Here is a 22,067-nt window from a genome sequence, read left to right as displayed (position 1 = left end):
TCAGCTGTCTTTGAGCCTTGCAGAAATGGGGTTTAAACTCCAACTCTTCCTAGCATCCTTCTCACTTTGTTTCCATTTCCACGGTTACTTGGGAATATGGTCAGGTTGGGAAGGGTTACCCCAGACAGGTTCCTGGGCTGGCACACAGGCCCTCTCCATCAGCACATTCATCTGTATCCTGCAGAATCCTGGAGCCCCAGGTGGCACCAACCCCCAGGAACCCCCCAGACACCTTCACAGCAGCCTGGAGACTTCAATCCCATTCCCTGTGTCACTCAAATGAGTGTTTCATGGGAACCCTGAGGGACAAACTGTGTATGCTGGCAGCTCCTGTGCTTTTAAACCCTCAGCTTGGCAGCAGGCATGAGTAAGATATGGAATTAATGGCCTGCTTCAGTCCTGTCCAACAGTAGGTTAGAGGTCTCAGACATGAGTACCCACTTGGAAATTCCATGAAAAATTGATGGTTGGGCTGAGGAAATACTCAAATTAGCATCCCAGATGGAAAAAGGGCCGCAGAACACCCTCCACAGATTTTTTTTTTTCTCTTTAACTTGCCAAGATCCAGTGAAGCTTGGGGCAACTGCAGCACACACACAGCCCTTGGCCCATGTCATATCAACAATACAAGAATGAGGGAAGGTGGGAGAAGGAAAGAAAATTTAGTATTGCACTGATTTTCTGGGATGAGACAGAGACCTTCAGCAGCACGAGGGCCTAGGACACAAACCTTCAAAGCAAGCAAGGACTCCCTAAATCTTCATTACTGGTGGTGCAATAACATCCTCACTGGTCTGCAGAGGACTTGGCAAAAATAGATTCTGGTACCAGCTCAGGGGACTCCCAATTACATGGTATCACAACACTTCTGGAATTAATTTCCAGTCATATTAGAAAAACAAGTGCTTATCCTGGGCAGATAAACTGCTCTCCCTGGAGCTCTGCGTTGGTCCTGCTTGTGCTGTGAAATGAGAACAGTTCTGTGTATTTGAGCAGGGTTACTTTGGGCTTGCACCTGCCTGAGCTGAGGCAGAAAGCAGCTTTACAGGCTTCAGAACACAGAGCTGAAAGGTTGGGGTGGTGTTCAGAAAGCTCTCGTTTACTTAAGGGTTGTTTGACACTTGACACTGAATGGGAATAGTCAGGACTGCAATTAAACAGCACCAGGAGCCACAGGAGTGACCTTTGGTGGCAACAGAAGGTAACCAGAGGTGAGCAGGAGACCAAGGGAAAACACCCAGCACACAGGACTGGTGATCTCAGTCAGAGCTCCATTAATGTCAGTGGTGTCCAAAGGACTGAGGCTGCTATTTCAATCCCCATTCATCAGTTCAACATTGCTGAGGTTTTCTTTTCATGACCAAGATTTTTTGTACATTCTCCTTTGAGGACCTCGTTCCCCTGTCTCCTGACTCGAAGGGGTGTTTTTCTTAAGGTCAGCTAGGTTTATTAATACTAACTTTTTATTTAAAAGGTGAGGAACATGAGGGGTTGGGCAACAAGGAAAACAGGGTTATTTTCTTTGTGACTCCTGCTCTACCCTCACACCTGCACACTTCAGGGTCAAAGAGCCTTTGACATTATTTAAATACTTGCTTTGATGATGGAGGAAGAGTTCAGAGATAGCACTTGGAGAAACACCACCTGTGGAAATCTGTGTAGTTCATTCTGCTCAACCAGATCCACCCAACCCGTTACTTTTCTACAGGGTGATTTTTAAGCACCGTTTTGCACCCAGCAATGAGCCCACAGACCAGACTTTCTCCTTGGTTTTGCCAGGAGACAGTATTTGTTCCACGTGACCATCTCCCTCCTTCTCTGCCAGCTCAGAGCATCTGCCAACTCGCTCAGCACAACGTGCTGTAAATCACCAAAAACCTCTTTGGCAACACTGAACCAGTGGCCATGTCTCTGCCCCTCAGCTCTCCCAGAAACCAAAGGTCTGGGCTGTGTCCTCAGCCTGCACTTTTTGGGCAGAAGGGAAGGAAGGTCTGGCCAAAGCAACAAAACAACAGAGACTCTCTCCTCTTGTGTTTGCAGGGATCCAAAGGATTAGGAGCACTGCTCTAGGGAGTGATGCAAGAGGCACCAGGTTTGTCCAAGCACTTGGCTCAGGGCTCCTGGTGCTGCTGCAGGGCTCTGCCTGCCCCCATGAAGCCTCCTCCCAGTTCAGCTGTTTGCATTTAAGGCCTGTCACCTAAACCAAACATCTCAGTGCTGTTATCCACGTCTCACCACACTAAAAAGGCTGAGAAGAACTTTTATCTCAAGTTTCCCACCCCTGGACATGACTACGAGAGCTGCCGAGCTGCAGCAGAGCACGCAGCACCTGCACACCCGGAAAAATTCCTCAAGGTTAAAGGCCAGATCTCCCCACCTTTCTCCTTCCTGACCAAGGTGGAGCATGGCTTCATGGCAGGGCTTGGAGACTGCTTCTTTCACAGTTAGCAGTTAAAAGAGGCTTAAAGTTCAAAACACATAACTGCAGTACTCTGATTTGAGAAACATCCCTTTCTGCTGCTGTGTGAGACCACTTCAGCCCAGGATCTGGATCAGGAAATTAAAATTTGTCAAGAGCAGGGATGGGTTTGGCTCCCTGTTATCTAAATCAAAGAGCATTACAGCCCTTATCAGCGGGGCAAGCTGGGGACACAGACCAGGAAACCGCTCATCTCTTCAGGCTGGGACAGTGTATTTTCATCCTTCCAGTCATTACACTAAGGAAATATTTGTTTCTGCCATTGAAAGGGAGCTACAAGCCAAGCCAAGCCAAGCTAAAACAAACCAAACACCTAGGAAACACCTTCTGGGTGTTAACCTGACCTTCACCCCCTGGAAGAGCATCCTCCAGCGCCGAGGCTCTGCAGCAGCCACCCCTTCCTCAGCCTCAGGACTGATGGGCAGCTGAGCTGGAGACAAAGTCATCAGCAAACAGAACCAGCACCAGGTGGGAAACTTAAATATTTCTGCCAATTAGCAGCAGCCCCTTGCTGTTATGTAAGAGTACATAACGAGGTGTTACCTTGCAACTCCTCCAAAGGAAAAACGCCTTCCATGCTCACGCAGTTACAGCCAAAAAATCATTATATTCAGATAAACATTATATGCAGATAAACACCCACTTTCTTGGCATCACCATGAAGCCAGTCTTGCCCCTTGGATCCCAGGGACAGGGTCAGCCCTCTCAGGATCCTGGCCAAGTCCACCTGACCCTGTGACTCACCTCTAATTGCTCTGCACAGTCACAGCAAGCCCTGACTGAGCAGAGATCTGCATTCCTGTCATTGTTGTACAGAAGTTAGTTGATTTAATAAATCTCATTAGGCAGGCATTTGATAGCAGTGAAAGCCAGGAAGGAGAAGCTCTAAGCCTAGCTCTCCTGGGAAAAGGACATGTGTGTGTTCCACCTCACTTGGATCCTGGCTAAAAGCCCCTGGAGATCCTGCCCAGCTCCAGCCCCAGCTCAGATACCAGAGCCGAGTCTCAAAGCACATGTGGAGGTTTTTTTTCAAATATATCTGGGAGTTCTCTCTTATTTGGGCCATTAGCCCCATGGTTGCTGAGCCATGTCACAGCAAGCCTTTAGGCCCAGCTCTGCAGCAATGAGGGCAATCGGCCTTGGCCAGTGGCTTGGTCACCACGACAGAAGCTGGGATGGCTGTGAGAGGCCAAGGCTGGAGAAGCCTTTGCTTGGGGAGAACACCTCTATGTGTTGGTTCTGCCATCAGTGCTGCTCCTGACACAGCAGAGACCTCTCCTGCTAACAGAGGATCAGGGAAAGATGTGAGGGAACGAGGACACTGGCACAAGCTCTGTGGAATTGGGGGTCTGAACTGCAGGGCGTGGGAAGGAGGAGGTCAGGGGCTGGGAGAGCAGCCAGGGAGGTGCCCACAGCAGCACAAACTCGAGGCAGAAGAAGCCAGGGCGGCTCTCGTGCCTCTGCCTGGCTCGCCCCTTGTTTTTCCAAAAACACAGGGTGAAAACAATAGCCTTTTCAACAGCCCTAACCTTCTGGTGCCAAGCTGGGGGAGCCTCCCACACCGTGCACAGGCAAACAGAGCTGCTGTGTCCTCCAGGAGCCCTGGTACAAGCAGCCAGCCCTGGCCACTCCACCTGCTCCCACCCAGCGTGTCCGTGGGTCCCTGGGAGCTCTGTCTGTCCCAGCCACCGAGGTGTGTCCCACAGCAAAACCCGCTCAGCCTGGAGGGTGGGAGGCAGCAGGGGATGGCTGGGGCTGAGCCAGGGTGTGTGGGAGCAGGTGGATGTGTGGGGGGGGGCGTTTCTCCAGCTCAAACTGACAGCAGGGAGAGCTCTCATTTTTGGTGCTGGGAAAGGCAGCTCCCTGTGCTTTCTGTCTTGTCAGGAGAGCTGGCTTGGGAAGGAACAGTTGCTGGGGATGGTTCAAGCACATCTTGTAAGCTGTGCTGACAACAGCTCCTGACAACTCCTACCATCAACTGCAAGTCTCCCCATGCTTCGTGTTTGCTTCAGGGCCCAGGTCCAGAATTCATTCAATCCACGGGGAATCAGTAAAAAAGGAGATGGAGGGGGGAGCAAAAGGGGGTTTCTAGCTCTTGTCAGAGAGACACATGAAAATGAAGCCTTTTAGGGCTCCAGCAGTAGGCACTGAACAAAAAGAAGGAGAATTTTCAAAATAAAAAAACAATCTCAGGAATTTTAAGCTGGTCTCATGAATTCAAAGGCCAACTCAGTATCAAAATTTTTGGACTTGGCAAAGTTGCAACAACCAGGGAGGAAAAAAAACGATGTGTGACTCCAAGTGGGTGTTTTCAAACAGCATCTTGTTTGGGGAAAATAAGCCCTCTTGGTCTGTTTTGTTTTCTCGTGATGCTGGAAACAATTCTCCTCCTCAGAGAAAAGAACTGGGGGGTTATTTTCCTATCAAATCATGGGAGCTCCCTCAGGTCACGCCTGACCACAGCTGGTCCCCTCACCCCTGCTGGCACTGGGGGGAGTCACCACCTCGAAGTGCTAAACAAACACGTGTGCAGGTCCAAAACCACACCTTTCACCCAGCAATGAAGAAATCAGGCGTGAAGTACCTTGGCTGAAGATACTTCTGTGCTTTTGGGGCTGAGCCCAAGGGCAGGGAAGGAGGCAGCAGGGATGGAGGCAGCAGGGACGCCTCCAGGGCAGCACCTTTGCTCCTGGGATCCTTCTCTCCAGGGAGCAGGAGTAGCAATAGCTGAGAGTGCTGCAATAGCTCCATAATGGCTTTATAATTTCTCCAGCCTCTCCACTGCTCCTCCTGTACCATTTTATTTCTGTCTTGTCCAGGCTCCTGTTTCAGGGGGGACCTGGGTAACCCCCACCACGAGACAGCCCTGGGGGGCACAGTGTGGCAGCATCTCTGCTTTAACACACCTCTGGCACTGTTTTATTATCACGCTGCTTTAACATCCCAAGTGCAATGCACATGACCAGGGCTCCAGTTTAATTTTATTTCTCTTTTAATGTGTTTCACGAATACCCAGGGAACTGGAAATGTCAGGACACCAGCATGGCTGTATCAGCTGCAGGAATCTGCCTCCCTGCTCCCAACAGATAATTGAGGACCTATTCAAACTGGAGCTGCCTCAGTGTGAGTGCTGGCTTCTCACAGTGCTGAGCCTGCCTTCGTTCATTTTCTAGCTGTACAAAGGACCTATAAAGCTTTAACTTACATGCTTTTATAAACCTCATGTGTGAAGCATGAAGTTTATTTCCACCTTGGCTGCATGGCCAAGGTGGAAATAAAAGAGATTGACCCAAAATAGCACTCAGTATTCAGAATGGGCTACCATATATACATCCCAAAGCCATGCTCAGATGGCTGGGCCAGCCAAGCTAAGCTATGAGCACGGAAATTTCACCACGTTCCTGCAGTGGGATTGCTGGACAGTTTTTATCCCAGCTGACACTTGAGCTGCTCAGATGGGGGCACTCTGCAAGCCTGTCCCACCCCTCTGTGTCCACCCACCCGGCCTGACACTGTCACTGGGTATGTGCGGGATGGGCTGGGCTGGGTGTGCGGTGCAGGGAGGTCCCACAGGGGGGAGCCTTGTCACCAGCCTGCGGGGACACTTCCCGGGACACTGCCCCGGGACATCACCGCGGGCATCCCCCTGCCAGGCACTCTCTGCTCCCCACACTGTGCCTCTGGGCTCGGTCCTGGCACTGTGGCTTTGGCTGCACTTCCACCCGCTCGGAGTTAACGGATGTAAAACGTCCTGTTCATCCTCGATGGGGATGGGCAAAGCTCCCTCCAAAACCACCACAGCTCGTGTTCAGAGCTGATCTGGGAATTACCAAAGGACTATGACCAACAAAATCTGTTTATAAAGGGTATCACTGGGGAAAACTCATCCCATGAAGGGTCCTAACCAGAAGGGTCTCTGTGCCTGCAGGATGCTGATGAGCCAGACCCCTGATCCAGATCCCACCTTACACATTCCCATCAGGTCAACTTTACACTGAACAGTAAAGACCTAAAACTGGTTTAGTAAAGCCAGGGACCTTGCCAAGAATTGTAATCTCACTCTGACCTCAGATAACACTCGAGATGTCTCCTCCCACCTGAAAGATGAATAAATGCATGGCACTGCCAGACTGATTAAAGTGATACATGAACATGGCATCGATGCCCAGCTGCATTATGAAATGGAAATATGCACCTCAACCCTGTGAAAGACAGGCAAGGCAAGAGGAGCTTCCTTAGGGGGAAGCAGAGCAAAGTGCTGGAGCCCCAGTGGCACCACGAGTGGAACAAGCCCCGCAGCAGCACAGGCTCCCCACTGCCTTCCTGGGAAAAGCTACTGCCAGAAGCAAGTTTTCTCCTCACTTTGTTTCTCCCAGCAAAACTCAAAGAACTTTTAAAGTTGCTCACAGCCCAGATTTCTGCAGAGGAAGCCTCAGCCTCCTGCACTCAGAATCACTTCTGTCCAAAGAAATAAAGACGAGTTTTAAGAAAGTATTCGTAGCTCAAATCACCATTTTCTTCTGTGAGCCTCAAAACCTCCCACACTCAGTGTGCCATACAGCAACACACACATCATCCAGCTCAGAAATTAAGATATTTGGGCTTGTTCTGTTCCATTTGACACAAAATGGGTGGGGGACAGGAAGGGTGACAGAACCACGGCTGCAAAGGGAGAGTGCAAGGACCCATGCTGGGAAAGGACAGGGAGCACCACAGGAGCCAGGTAGTAATCAGTTAATTTAACTTGAGTTTGGCTGGGAACAGTTAAGAAGGAGGTGATAATTTTCCTCTGTATCAAGTGCCCAGTCTCTTGCTGGACAGGCTTTTACCTGGGAAGTGACACTTTGCCAGGGCAGAGATCTGGTCCCTGCATGCAGATGCCCAGGCAGTCACTTCTCTGCTGCACTAACACCGTTTGCATGACACTTCCCTTAAAGGTGAGAAAAACAAAACACTTCTCCCTACTTTATAATGCTGCTGTGTAAACAGCCCTGTAGGTTTTGGGGGACACACCTAAAGGAGGCAGGTGAGGTGAGGCTGATCAGGTCATGGAGATGCCTCTCTGGGGCTGACTGGGCAGCCAAATCCTCTCAAGAGCCTTCCCAAGAGAGATGGGCACTGCTGCTCACAGAGTGAACATCTCCCCTCCAGCCACTGCCCCCCAGTCAATTGGGCTGGAGACACCTTGACCCATCTCCCAGCCCATCCTCCCCACCTGCTTCACTCCTGACACACCATGAGCCCACAGCCAGCTAAACCTAGCCCTTGAGCCCCTTTCCCTTTCTCTTGTTGATGAAATAAAAGAGTTTTTTTCTCCCTCATTTGCTCCACCTTCTCATTTCTAGCCTAAACCCAACATCCTGTGCACCCAGAGAACTCCCAAGAGCTCCACAATGCTACAGGGCCATTTCTACAACTCCCGTCAGGACATTCCCAAATCACCTTGACAGCCTTTACTGGGAAGCATCTATGTCCCTTCCCAGTTGTGGCTGGAAAGATCAGAATTTGGTTCCAAACCTTGATTTTTTTTCCTTCCTGAAACAAAAGGGTGTAAAGCCCAAACAGTGCACCTTAGAGCCTCCTGTGGTCCTGCTTTCTGGCATCCCAGTGGCTCTATGTTCTATTCCAGGACGTGTTTCCCTCAGTAGCAGAGGCTCTTACCTTGGACTTGCTCACTCGTGGCCTCTGTGATGAAGTTCACTGCTCACCCAGGACGCTGCACATGGGGTTGTGCTGGGAATCAGGATTATAAGTAAGATGGAAAACCTGGCTGCACTGGTACAGCTGAGGGGGACGAGGTGCTGCAGGGAGACAGGAACTCCACGGGGTAATTTTGTCACTGGGAAAGCACACCCCGAGCTGGTTCTGTTGGGTGGTTTAACCTTGTTTTCAGTGAATATCAGGCCACTTCTAACTGTGCCAACACAGGCATGAAGAGCACTAAGCCCGTGGGGTAGGTGTGGCACAACACCTGATTCCAGTTTCAACTCCATCCCCAATTACCATCCATTAATTAAAACATATTTGTTATACAGGCAAAACTCCCACCAGCATTGCCAAGTCCAGGGCTTGGGTCCTGCCAGTGCTTGCTCCCAGTGGGAACTGCCACAGCCCACAAGGGACCGTGCCATAGGCGGAACAATGGGGACATATTTTCCCCAATACAGGAATGTTAAGGGTAAAAATAACAATTCCTGGAAGAGCTGGGTGTGCAGGAGGGCTGCCCCGTGGCTGCTGTGCTCTGTGGTGCAGTACTGAGCAGCACAGGGACACATCCCCTGTGCTGTGCACAGACCCAGGGCACGGCATCACCCCCGGGGGCTCAGGGGCTTCCCGGGGAGACCGAGGTGGGAGAGCCCCATAAAACATCCTCCACCTCGCCAGCCAGGGGGTGGCTTTCTAATTACCCAGGTGGGTTTCTATTGTAAGGAGGGCAGCAATGCAGGATTTGACGCCAGGGCTCTGAATGTGTCACCTGCCCAGGGCAATTTAGCAAGTGGCCTGTGCTTTATGTTCCCACTGTCCACAGCCACGGGGCTCGCTGCCCTGGCAAGCCAGGACCCCACCCCTGTGGGACCTGCTGCCCTGATAAACTGATTTATCTCATGTCTGCCTTCCCTTAAAACCCACACTGTGATGTGAAGAGGGTTCTGTGGGTGTGTGGGGTTGTACATACTGCTGCTGTTTCTTTACTCAGGACAGATATCAAAATGCTTTAAGATTTTGATCATCCCATGAAAAGCACTGGCTGTTTGGTCACACAGCAAGAAAACAAGAAACAAAGCATCAGGATTTTGTCAGTAAAGCCAAGGGGCTCCAGCTGACTTTCAGAACACTGGTTTTCCAAACAGCCTGTCCCTCAGCAGCACGTGGGGCCAATGCAGGCTCTGGTGGTGCCTCCATGCTGACAGCTCACTGTGAGGTCCAAAGCTGCCCAGAAAGACTGACAGTGCATTTTCTGCATAACCAGGTAAATTCAACAGAATTTTCCTTTCAGGCTTTTTTTTTCCCCATCCAAAACCAAACCAAAAGCAAGTTTCCAGGCAGCGGGGAAACCAAAGGGAAACCATTTTCAGAAAAAAAACTATCTTTAGGATCAACACTACCTTCAGCATCAAAACTACCCTCAGCATCATCTCTCAGGTGGGACCTATGGCACAGGTGACCCAGGGTGTGACCAGGGGGCTGTTCCCACGGGTGATGGGGGAGCATCCAGCCCTGCAGCCCCCCAGGGCCTGGCTGGTGACTTATGGAGCAAAGCACCAAAATCAGCTCCTGAACAGCTCTGCCACTGAGCTCAAAAAGACCACCCACCTCTGTGCCTCAGTTTACCCAACTGCAAATAGAGATGTGCATATTTAATCTCCTGTACAGCAAAGACGTTGCACAAAGCACTCTGTAAGTGCAAAATTCAGTAACACAGCAAGACCAAAGTCTGCTTTTGCCTAAGGTGGGAAAGTCCAGCAGCAATCCCACTGGGATGACTGCAATCCTTGCTGGATGACCTGCAGAAGTGCTGCCTCTCGCTCGTAAGGGCTGAGCTGTGAGTGTGGAAAAAACCTGCAGGGAAGCGGGAAGGCTTGTCCCAGCACGCTGCTTTGTCTGCTGACAATCAGTGCAAGTGACAGCGTCACGAGTGACTTTTGAGATCCCTGTGACTTTAATTGGAAAGGACATTTTTAACAGCCCGAGAGCTGTGCGGTCCTGCCAGCGGCTGCTCACGCCCAGGGACGCTGTTATTCTTCTGGCATGTGATAGGAATATCGTGTGTGAACTGACAGGGCAGACACACCAACGTTTTCTTAGCTGCACAAGCTCTCTCACACAAGAAAAAACCAAAACACATCAATGTGCCCTCAGGGACAGCCAGGTGCAAACCCCAAAATTACCTGTGTGCATATAGAAAATGCACAGCAGATTTCCAAGCCCTATGCATGAGCTTTAATCAATGAGTTTTCCTGATACATGGGAAACACTTCATTCCCAGTAATTGTCCTTTGACAGCTCTAACAAGTAGGATCTGTTCGGGATGGTAATGATTAAAATGCTGACTCACAGAGGGGTTTCCATGCTGGCGGGACTGCACCAGCTTTGTGCTCACTTGGAAGGTATTTTGCATCCCTGCTTTTCAACCAATCTGCAATTTTAATCCTCTGGTTGCAAACGGGTCGTTTGTGGCTTTGCCCAGCTGACTCCAGGTTTCCCTGCTGCAAGGTCTGGAGGGACAGGGCTCTCCCCTGGCTCGAAGATGGGCAGCAGGACAGGGAGAGTCCCTGTGCTTTCTGCAGCCAGGAGCAGTGAGGAGCTGGTCTGCCTGCTCAGGGCAGGAGGGAGAGGAGTGACAGGTCCCAGCAGAGACACCTGAGCCCATAGACCTGCACTTCAGACACCAGCACTGCGAGGTGTCAAACCCCAGAGCAGGTTGCTGGCTCTGCTCTGCTGCATTTCGTGGAGAGACAGCAAAGTACTTCACAAACGTGTTTGAGGTGCAGCCTCCTGCCTGGCCACAGTGCCGCTGGCTGCTGCTGCTCAGCTGCCCGTGAGGATGGGGCTCATCCCTGTGTGGCCCCTTCTGCTCATGGAGCAGCCCCACAGGTACCACATGCAGTGCAGTCCCATTCCCTTGAACCTCACTTTTGCAGCCCCTTCACCAGTCCCCCTGCACCATCAGCAATTAACACAGGGAGATGGGTGTGCCCAGAGGTCAGACAGGGGGCTGAGAAGAGGAGGAGAAGGAGAAGGAGGAGGAGGAGGAGGAGGAAGGCAGCACCTCTGCCCTTCCACAGGGCCATGGCTGGGCAGAGGCTGTGCCTCTGTGCCAGGCAGAGCCAGGGGGCTGTTGGCACTGCTGGCACAGCACAGCACTGCTGTGGGGCCAGGCACCCACACTGCCCCATGGAGCAGCCAGGAACCCTGCCCAGGGTGAGCCAGCCCCCAGTGGGACCATCCACCCACAGGAAAACAGACTCAGCAGTTTCCATGAGCACCATCTCCCGTTTCTCCCTGAGCATCATCACAGCACCTCACAGCCCTTAATGACACCGGCCAGAGCTATTAAAAGGCTTTTTTGGGTTTACTCTGCTGAGGATTTTCCTTTCCTGGGCACAGCTGATGGCTCAGCAGTGACAGAGGCCCCTCACTCTGCTCAGGCTACGGGCAGCTCCCGCCTGTGGAGCGGCAGCAGCGGCCGTGCCTTTGCTGCAGCAGCTTTTACCGTAAGGAAATTGCCAACCCCAGAAAACTGTTCCCCTAATTACAGCGTTGGAGCAGGGAGAAAACCACAAAAATGATTCACACAGTGTTCCCAAGCTGCAGCCGCGTAAATTAGAGAGATCTCCCAGCGCTCCCGAGCCGCGCTCGCTGTTATCGGGATGGAAATGCAGGAACTTTCATCATAAAGAGGCGAGAAGGGAAAAAAACCTGCCCTTAAACGCATCTCTGCAAGCCAAGGAGACCTGGGAGGTCTATCCCCTATAGATCTTTACAGAAGGGTTGTTAAAACTCCTCGGGGAGTTCTCGTAGGAGGGAGCAGGCAGATAGCAGGGAAACTATAGAAATGCATCAGCTTGTTATTTCGGAGGGACATGGGGACAGAGCCTCCGCTGCCAGCAGAGGATGAAAAGGAGAAGGCAAGAGGACTTGGGGCGAGCAGAAAGGGATGGGTGGTGGCAGGGAAGAGAGTTAAAAGTGTCCCATTGTTAGGGAAGTTTGCTCTCCTTCAGACCATCCCGCTCCCAGGGACACCGCGCCGCCTTTTGAAGTGCGACCTTAGGCGGTTCCTTGTCGCCCATTGGAGCGGGAGCTTTTTCACCACATAAAGTCATTGGGTAGCAAATGAATGGGGGGTTTTGACTATTCACAACTTCACCTTATAAATATCAGGGTTGGAGGTTCCTGCAGCTTTCCTCCATCCCCATAGCTCACCTTGGGAAGGAGCGGAGGGAGGCGGCCCTGCTTGCTCGGAGACCTGTGGTGCGGAGAGCTACGGATCAGCCAAAGGGATCCAACCCTGCTCCTTGTGGCAGCCATGAAGAGAAGCACCTTCCTCATCCTCTCCTTCACGGGGTTCTACAGTGCCATTCTCCACACAGCAGCATGGTAGGGTCCAACTCAGTGGAAAGGACATTTTTTAGGGATGCTCCTCAGCCTGTGGTAAGCCGTGTGATTCATTTTCTTTTCTTTGTTTCAGGTCTGTGAATAACTTCCTGATGACAGGACCTAAGGTAATTAACACATGGACTGTCAGGAATTTAAGTGGAGTGATTTTGTTTTGCAAATGGGAGATAGTGCTTTTCCAAGGAACCAGGCTTGCCAGGGCATATTGGCTTCAAGTCCTGACAAGTACAAGAGGGAAAGGACCTGCAACCTGTTTATGTCTGTTTTCACTGATAAATGGTAAAACGTGGTGGATTTTAATGCTGGTGTTTCCCGTGCCAGGCTTACCTGACCTACTCCAGCAGTGTGGCAGCCGGGGCACACAGTGGGATGGAGGAGTGCAAGTTCCAGTTCGGGTGGGAGCGCTGGAACTGCCCCGAGAGCGCCCTGCAGCTCTCCACACACAACCGGCTCCGCAGCGGTGAGTGCACCTCCACCTGCCCCACAGCATCCCTGCCCCAGCTGGGATGTGCTCTGGAGAGAGCTGGTGCTGCCAGTTTAATTGACTGATGGAGAAGGGCTTTGCTGTCCCAAAAATCACAGTTGTTTTTCCTCTGTCTGTATTAGCTGGTGTCATAATTAGCACTAAAATTTTCCTAGGGATCCCAGGCTCTCTCTGGGATGCTAGGCTAGAGCTGAGTCCTCCCTGCAATGCTGCTCCATGGGTTTGCTTCTGTCACTTAGAGTACAGCATCCCAGGGAGTGCAGTGTCACAGACACCCGAGCTTCCAGTGGGGAGAAGCACAGGAGAGACGAAAGGAGAAGCCAGAGATATGCGCTAAGAAACTGTTTTCATAAGAAAGCTGTAGATATTTTTAAATATTATCTACTTCAACAGGTAGGAATCTCCTCTTCCCCAGAGCAATATCTGTATTTGAATCTGTTCAGAAAGCCAAAAAGAACTAGATCAGGAGTGTGGGAGCAGACAGCTGTTAGAACAGATTACAAGGATCCATGGTGATTTTCCCCAGGAGGCAAGATCAAAGCGCAACATACCCTCAGGCAGGAAAGGACAGAGATGAACCGAGGGCCAGGTGAAGGGAGCAATGACTCACCTTGGCCAGAGCACTGCCTTAAGATCCTACCCTTGCCAAGAGGTTCCATCCTCTGCATGGACACCTGCATAATATTCTGCCAAATTGCTGTAACCCACAATGCTGAAGCCTGAAAAGATCCAGTCATGGGCATTTAATTTCTGTAGCACTTTACCTTTTGCGCAAACTCGGAGGGGGGTATTTTCTCCTGGCCCCTTTGCAGCACGGGTGATCTTCATCCCTGACAATCCGGGGCTGATGTCTGTGCTTGCATGTGACAGCTTTTTTTCCCCTCTCCCCCAGCAACCCGGGAAACATCCTTTGTACATGCCATCAGCTCTGCTGGTGTCATGTACACCCTCACCAGGAACTGCAGCCTGGGGGACTTCGAGAGCTGCGGCTGTGACGACTCCAGGAACGGCCGTGTGGGTGAGCTGCCGTCCCAGACGGACTGACACCCTCTCTCCATCCCCACACGGGTTTCAGGGCAGAATTTGGCAGTTCTGTGCTCAGCCTGTGTCTGTCTTGCAGGTGGCCGAGGCTGGGTCTGGGGAGGATGCAGTGACAACGTGGAGTTTGGGGAGAAGGTTTCCAAGCTCTTTGTGGATGCCTTGGAAACAGGACACGACACCCGTGCGCTGATCAACCTGCACAACAATGAAGTTGGGAGGCTTGTAAGTCAGACTCATAATAATACTGCTAAATAATAATAATGTCTATAATGAAAACAAAATCTGAGTGACTGGTAGGCTGCTCAGGTTCCTGTTTCCAGTCCCCTGTGACAATCTAGGCCCTGTAGTGTTTGGATGGGGGAAAAAAACACAGCCAGAATCTGGCCTTAAACCTGAACACGGGGAACCACCGTCAGAGTTGTTCCCACTTCCAGCTCCTCCTGCAGCAGTGCAATGTAGTTAACTGCTGGTACACACCACTTATTCAGAAATGCATGGGGTTTGTACTCACCTAGGCTTGTCTGGTCTGCAAAACAAAGCCAGACCCACCTTCCTTACTTTCTTCCAATATGCATTTCCAAGCTCTTTGGCCGGGAAGCCAGGTGTGAGCTGGCCCCCCTCACAAGCTGTCTGCCAGACTGCCCTGTTCCTGCCTGGGCTGTGGAAGCTCTCAGCATCTTGCCAAACCTTCTTGTCTGCAAAAACAAGGACAGCAACACTTAACATACCTATCTCATAGGGTGTGTCCAGGCTTAATCTCACATAGATACCAGTGATTGGGACCTTATAAATACCAGAGGGAGATAGGTAGATAATATCTGTGAAGTACTTGGCCTGGAGGAGATGCAGAGAGGTTGGGCATGATTATTCCAAAGCAGTTTCACACATTTTGAATGAAATCTCGGAGAGGGATGGTGGGTTGATGCGTGTGAGAAGGGCATGACCTGACAAAGGCACTTTTTTCCTCGCCTGGATTCTCCCACAAGGGCTGGGGACATCAGCTTGTGCCCACTTGTTATCTCTGGCACAGATGCTTTGCAGAAGCTGAAATAAGAACATCGGCTCATGTCTTGGAAGGACATGAAGTCACGCTGAGCACGAGCCACTTTTGACCTGTTGTCCCCAAATTATAAGCACCTGATTTTGAGGTTTAAACGATGATGCTCTGCTGCTCCTAATTTCTCCACTTCTCCCACCAAGGCGGTGAAAGACACGATGAAACGAGCCTGCAAGTGCCACGGGGTGTCGGGCAGCTGCAGCATCCAGACCTGCTGGCTCCAGCTCGCCGAGTTCCGCGAGATCGGGAACTACCTGAAGATAAAATACGACCAAGCCCACAAGCTGGAGATGGACAAGCGGCGGGTGAGGGCCGGCAACAGCGCCGACAGCCGCGGCGCCACGGCACAGACCTTCCACCACGTCCACGCCACGGAGCTTGTCTTCCTGGAGGACTCCCCCGACTACTGCACGAGGAACGCCAGCCTGGGCCACCACGGCACCGAGGGCCGCGAGTGCCTGCAGACCGGCAAGAACCTCTCCCAGTGGGAGAAGAGGAGCTGCCGGCGGCTCTGCACCGAGTGCGGGCTCCGGGTGGAGGAGCGGAGGACAGAGGTGGTGTCCAGCTGCAACTGCAAGTTCCACTGGTGCTGCACCGTGCGCTGCGAGCAGTGCCGGACGCTGGTGGCCAAGCACTTCTGCACCCGCCGCGACAGCGCCACCGCCCCCAACCACATCAGGCAGAGGAACAGGGGCCACAAGAGATAAGGGACGGCCACGGCACCCCAGGGGGACGCTTTGGGGCTCTCACGCTGGGGAAGGAGCGTCCTGGGCTCCGCAGGGCTCAGCGGGCACCGTGCCAGGGGATGGGGTCTCCTGTGGACGGACACAGTGAGACCGGGAAGCACAAGGTGCGGGCGCTGAGGGGCCACGGTCCTTCCTGCTTCCATGTTTTTTCCTCAATATTTACCGGTAGCTTCTTTCTTGTTGGGAGTCACTTTATCTGTATGTCAGACAGAGAGAAGAGTTTCATGTTTTAGGTGGGCCCAACCCCTTGTGCCCCTGCCAGCGGGTCTGCCAGTGCCAGCGGTGGGGCACCAGCCCCACAGCCAGAGTTGGCAATGGGAGCTGGGGCCAAAAGTGTGTCCAGCTGGGTGATCCCATCCCAGCAACCCCAGGTCCCAAAGCTGGGACAGCCCCGGGTCCCAGCCCTTCACGCACAGAGGCTGCTCAGCAGCATTTCTAGAGGAAAACTTATGCACTTTCTGATGTGAGAGGAGGTTTGGCAGTGCTGTGGTGTGTGTTGCCACAACTGCAGCCTTTTGAGGGTTTTGATAAGTTTACAGCCAGTGTTTACAGATTTCCCTCCCCTTTCCTTCTTTTTTCCCCCCTCCTCCTTTTTAAATTTTGTATTTTGGCACAAGAAGCCCTACCCCCAATAGAGAGTAGCTTCGTGTATTTGTACTGGATGACATTAAGCAGTTTACAGTTCCTATACTTTTTTTTTTTTATAATTAGCAGCTAAGAATTCTGAATTCTTTATGCCTGGATGTTGTTTATTAATAAGTTGTATTATTACTTAGCACAATCTGTTTTCACTATATATTTTGAAGGTATCCCTTAAGAGTTAGATTTTGGACTGGATTTTGCAATAAACACAATGAAAAGAACTGGCTTTTTCCTTTCTGGCTTCCTAGCAGTATGACTTTGGGCGCAAAATTGTCCCTTTCTGTGTGAAACCCAGCACTTCCATGAATTCCTCATCATTAATCCAAAAGCCACCAAACCCAGGGAGGTTGCCCTCCTAAATCTTGACAAGTTGGCTCCAGCCTCCAGTCCCTGCAGGGTTGGCTTTAGTACCTATCACCACAATCTCACCCTTCCCAAGTGCTGAGTATGCAGGCACGGCCTGGCTAAAGCTGATTTTGAAGCTCCCAAAGCCTCTTTAAATTTGCCTCAACCCCAACATCCCCCAGACAATGCGAGGCTGCCCGGCTTTGATGTGGAAAGCATCAACATCGGCACTCACTGCAAATTTCTTGGAGGCACGAGAGGAACCCTTTGAACTGGGGCAGGAGAGAAAACTTGGGGACAGTTGTGAATGTGTCTGATGGTTCCCTGCTGCTCCGGGTGCCAACAGCCCTGGAAAAGGGCAGAGAGGGCAGGAGGGGACAGCACTGGCTGCTCCTGTCCCAGGGTAGGTCCTGCTCCGGAGGGAGCCAGAGCTGTGCCATCACCCACGCCCAGGATGCAGGGCTGAGGATGCTCCACCAGGTTTGGTCTCCAGACAGGGGGAGGAGGAGGAGAGACAAGTGAAAAAACCACCCTGCAGCTCTGCCAGCACACTGCGCCCACACCACAAATGCTTTGATGCTATTTTATCCAGGTCTCCCTATGGCTCCTCGTGCAAACACAGCCTGGACACGCACGAGAGCCAGATCACGGAGCTCAAGGTGCAAAATGCACATTTGGGAAGCACAGTTGACTTCCATGCATTTATTTTATGCAAAGAGGGTCTTACTAAAGCTGGAAGGGCAATGCCATTGGCTAGGGGGGCTTTTTTGCTGCCTTCAGAGTAGCTGTTTCTAAAATCTCCATAACTAACAGGCCACCCCACCAAAGCAACAAACCCAAGATTTATGCAGTGTTGCCACAACAGCAGTTGCAACCCAACAAAATTTAGGCTGAACTGGAAATGATAAAGACAAATAAAAGACCCCTTTCCTGCATCTTGAGCATTGGCTGACTTTGCACAAAAAAACCCCAAACTCTCCTTTTGTAATACCCATTGTATTTGCTTGTTCTGTGCTCCACAGCCCCAGGAGCTGCAGGCACAGGATGCCACCAAAATCCCACAAAATGAGATTACACAGAGCACAGGATGGTTGCTACTGGTGTGCACTCAGAGGAGGGAAACTCACCAGGATAACTCCCGAGTCCACATGAAAACCTTGCTGTATACAGACAGCTGGGTTAATAAACCACACAGGTAAATCCCAGGAGATAAGGGCTCCCAGGAGCAGGAATGGTCAGGGCATGCTGTGTGACATCTTACCAGGTTTGCAGGTGCTCAAAGCACCAGACTGGATCTCTGTCCCACACCAGCTCCATCCCAGGGAAACAGGGCTGCAGAGAGGAGTAGAGATACCACTGCCAAGATCAATCCTTTTCCCAACGAGCCCTCCCATTCCCACTGACCCACAGCCAGGGAGGGCCTTGCCAAGCCAGCATTCCTATCCACCATGTTGCATTCAATGCTGGATACAAACTGTTCTTTGAATTTGTCTAATTGCTTTTTAAAATCCATTTAAATTTCTGGCACCCAGGCTCTCTAAGGCAACAAGGAGCATATCCTACACAAAAGCCAGAGACCAAATGCAAATTGAAGCAAACCCAAGAGAAAGTTACATACCATCCCATGACAACAATTTCCATTCTCTTTTTATACCTTGCAGAGACAATACTGAGACTGAACAAATACAAAAATCAACTCTATGGCTTAGAGTGGCACCTTGCCAGAGATATTACAGTGCTGGAGAAGCTGAAGCTCCCTCATCCTCCCCCTTGTTGCTTGGATACAACAGTCATCAATTCTCACTACATTCAGTACAAAACAATGGAAATTCAGGATCATCTTAATCCATCATGGCACTGTCAGGGAACCCCAACACCCCTGCCCACTGCTGTGGTTTCTGTAATAACCACACAGAACTGCCATGGGCATGGGGGGCACAGGGTAACAAACCCTGTAACAAACACAGGCTGACACGGGACCCCATCCATCAGGCTGAGCTCATCACTGCAGCTGGGATTTTACCTGGGCAGCAAACTCCTGCAGAGCAGTTCTCCAAACAAACACGAGCACACACAGCAGAGCAGAGACCTGTCACCAGCTGCCTTGTAAAGGCTCCTTCTCCAACTGCAGCCAAGGAACATTTGCAGGGACTGGTGATGTCTTCAAACCTGCCTGTGTTTGCTCATGAGCACCCAAAGTCAACTCCAATTTGGGACACTGATCCCAACCACCTGCAACTCACTGCACACCTGGAGGAAGGGATGGGTTGGCCCTCTAAAACCTTGAGGAAGAACCTGACTGCTGCCCCATAATAATATAACAGTAATGTGACAATTCTAATCACAATGAAAAAGTAGAAATCTTAATTTGGGCCGGATGCTGTATGAACTCCAACCAAATTCCTGCTGCCTGTCCCCCAGGAGCTGACAGCACTACTTCTCCCCTCTGAGATCAGACTCCACACAGTGCTGGGGTGTTGGGTGTGCCCTGGAGCAGGGACACTCCAAAGGGGCACTTCAGACAGTGCTGTGGAGCTGCTTGGACAGACCTGGAGCAGCACCTGCATGTCTGAACAGCCACTGCCATGGACAGAGTAGCCCTGTGTAAGAAATGTGTGGGACAGAGTTGAATCAGCCTGAAACCACTGTTGCCCTTGTGGAGGTTTAACACCAGTGTCCCAGCAGTGTGTTTGTGCCTTTATTATGGGAGAGGGCTGGTTTTATTCTTAGTGTGAAAGGGAAATACATTCCAAGTTATGAAAAAATAGTCCAGCTTTAGCATTACCACAGAACAGGGCATGTTTATGTCAGAGGTGCCTTCTCAACTTATAGAGCATCAGAAAATCAGTGTTGGGATGTTTGTACCATGATGACAGCCCAGGCTAAGCCCACAAACTTTCCCAGTCCTCCCATCTCACCCAGGACCATCACTGTCACAGTTTGACCAGTTGCCTCTTGGCCATGCCATGCTGCTGCCCAGGTGCCCATCCCAGCACCCTCACCAGGAACAGCAACCACCAGTTTTCTTTTTGTTTTTCCTTTCCAGCATGTGGAAATGCCCTCACAGCCTAATTCCCCTTCAGGCAGGAGCATGAGCACAACTCCACACAGGGCCTTGGCTGGGGTCACCTCCATCCCTCCGTGGAGGGAGGTGGGGCTCAGATGTGCACAGCCTGCTGCTGACAGGGAGGGACACATCCTCGGGGCAGCCCCAGCACAGGGAACTGGGCTGGTGCTGTGTTTGTCTGGGCAGACCTATCGTGCCACTTGTATGGGCTGGGGATGTCACCCAGCTCAGAAACTGGGTCTGTGCTCTTGCTTTTGCTCCCTCTCCCAGAAGAGAGAGCAAGGGTGCCTCTGACAGGGAATTCACACAATCACCACCCCCAGATGCCTCCGCAGCCTCTCCCACCAGGCTGGCAGGGACAGGGATTTCTGCCTGGAGGTTGAGGTACCTGCCCCAGTCCCCCTCTCGTCAACAGGCCCTGTCACTGCACGACAACCACCTGCAAACACAGAATCGAATTTATTTAATTCACAAAGTGCAGGTTCTGGAGATCATCTTTGTAAAGCAGTCTGGATGTGGACGGATTCAGCCTAGCGCTCCCACCCCAGCTGGGGGCTGCTCCCTCCCCTGGAGCCCCACCACAGCCCCCACTACATCCCACCAGCATCCCTGCTTTCCCCTAGCCTGCTTCCCTTCAGCTGTTAAACTCCCTCCCTGCTGGATTACCTTTAATTTATGCCGCCAGTGCCCTTTCATGGATTATAATTCTGTATGAGATGTTTGTGCTGTATCCTCCCCCCGTATTAAAGTGTCAGGAGTACATCCCCAGGCCATCCATCTTCAGCACTTCCGCATGGGCTTGGCAATTCTCTGACATGAATATTATGGCTCTCCATGCAGAGCCTCCATCACTCAAGCTGACAAGTGTTAGAATCTCCTCTCTTGAACAGGGTAAGTGACCTTTTCATATGCAGCGTAGATTCCCGGTCACGCTGCATCTGGTGCAGTGAAACCAGTGAGTGCCAGCAATTCCCCAAAGTCTTAAAAAACAAGCCACAGGTCCTTTTCGACTTGCAAAACCAACCCTTAGCATGACAAAGTTAAAGGGCCTTAAGCAGCCCCTGGTTAGCTGCTGCTAGTGCCAGTCCCAGAGAGGAGGATGAAAAAGCATCTGTGTGATGCCTTCTGTGGGATTTATTGACAGGGATTTTCAGGGAAAGATGGGGGGATTGGGGTGCCTGGCTTGCTGGAGTGTTTACCAAAGACTTTTGTGACCAGTTAGTGACTTTAGTGGCTTGGAAAGCTCAGCTCCAGTCTTAAACAACGTATTTTTAAGTGAGGTGCTTCAACCTAGATACCTAAACCCCACCAGCCTGATTTTCAAAGCTGCTAAACGCCTGGGCTACCCACAGTGAGCACAGGAGATTCCTTTTACCTGTGCCTAGAGAGAAGCAGAGGGAGAAACAACCTTGAAAGCCTTTCCAGCTCAGACTTTCCCAGCTGTGCTGCTGTGGGGACACTCCAGTCCACACTGCTCGACAGAAAGTGAATCCCCTGGAACTGAACTGTGTGGTAATCCAAGTTAAATCCCTCCTACAAAATTCAGGTGTTCCCCCAAGTCTTTGGCTAAAATGGTGCCTATTTTTTTTCTTTAGAGAGCAAAGGTACTTTCAAAGCAACTTTGCCACCTTCCCCCCACAGAGCGACTGGTGGTGGCTCCTCGCCAGCACAGAGCAACAGAAACTTGTTAACACCTTTTCGGCTCCCTCTTAATAAAGTCAAGGCAATTAACAGCTTCTCTATTTACAAAACAAATCCTCTTTGCAACACCTGAGAAAAAGAGTTACAAGTGTTTCCCAAACATTTCTCAGTTGGGGAGAACACCTACAATAACTGTCTGCTGGGATGTGCTGCATCTGCTCTCCCTGGAGAGGAGGAGTCCGCGCTCACCCCGGAACGCTGCACACACGGGATGAACTCACACTGCACTTCCACACAGCAGTTCTGATCAACAAGCGCAGGTCTACTGGGAAAGGTTCTTATCCAAGGGTTTCTCCAAGGAGAAGGAGGTGTGCAGGGAGCCAGGGTGTGAAATTATTGCCCACTTGCTGGTCCATACTTCTGGTATGGCCACGTGAGGTACAAGAGGT

General features: G+C 51.3%; 1 protein-coding gene across 1 annotated transcript; it reads left to right on the top strand.

Annotated features, from left to right (window-relative positions):
* The first annotated feature begins 12,506 nt into the window (after positions 1 to 12,506).
* Positions 12,507 to 15,919, top strand: WNT8A (Wnt family member 8A). The gene is made up of 6 exons (XM_032702638.1): positions 12,507 to 12,577; positions 12,669 to 12,702; positions 12,917 to 13,055; positions 13,972 to 14,097; positions 14,200 to 14,342; positions 15,321 to 15,919. The coding sequence occupies exons 1-6, from the start codon at positions 12,507 to 12,509 to the stop codon at positions 15,882 to 15,884; spliced, it is 1,077 nt and encodes a 358-aa protein (XP_032558529.1). The 3' UTR covers positions 15,885 to 15,919.
* The last annotated feature ends 6,148 nt before the right edge of the window (positions 15,920 to 22,067 follow it).

This window comes from Chiroxiphia lanceolata, chromosome 15, assembly GCF_009829145.1.
Source record: "Chiroxiphia lanceolata isolate bChiLan1 chromosome 15, bChiLan1.pri, whole genome shotgun sequence".
NCBI classification, from domain to species: Eukaryota; Metazoa; Chordata; class Aves; order Passeriformes; family Pipridae; genus Chiroxiphia; species Chiroxiphia lanceolata.
The sequence above is the reverse complement of the archived record's forward strand: the minus strand, read 5'-3'. Positions and strand labels throughout refer to the sequence as shown.

Bases quoted from the DNA above. Each gene is read 5' to 3' on its own strand.
- WNT8A (XM_032702638.1), top strand. From the start codon at position 12,507: ATGAAGAGAAGCACCTTCCTCATCCTCTCCTTCACGGGGTTCTACAGT. The intron at 13,056-13,971 runs GTGAGTGCACCT...CCTCTCCCCCAG, and splicing joins ACACAACCGGCTCCGCAGCG to CAACCCGGGAAACATCCTTT. The intron at 14,098-14,199 runs GTGAGCTGCCGT...TCTGTCTTGCAG, and splicing joins CTCCAGGAACGGCCGTGTGG to GTGGCCGAGGCTGGGTCTGG.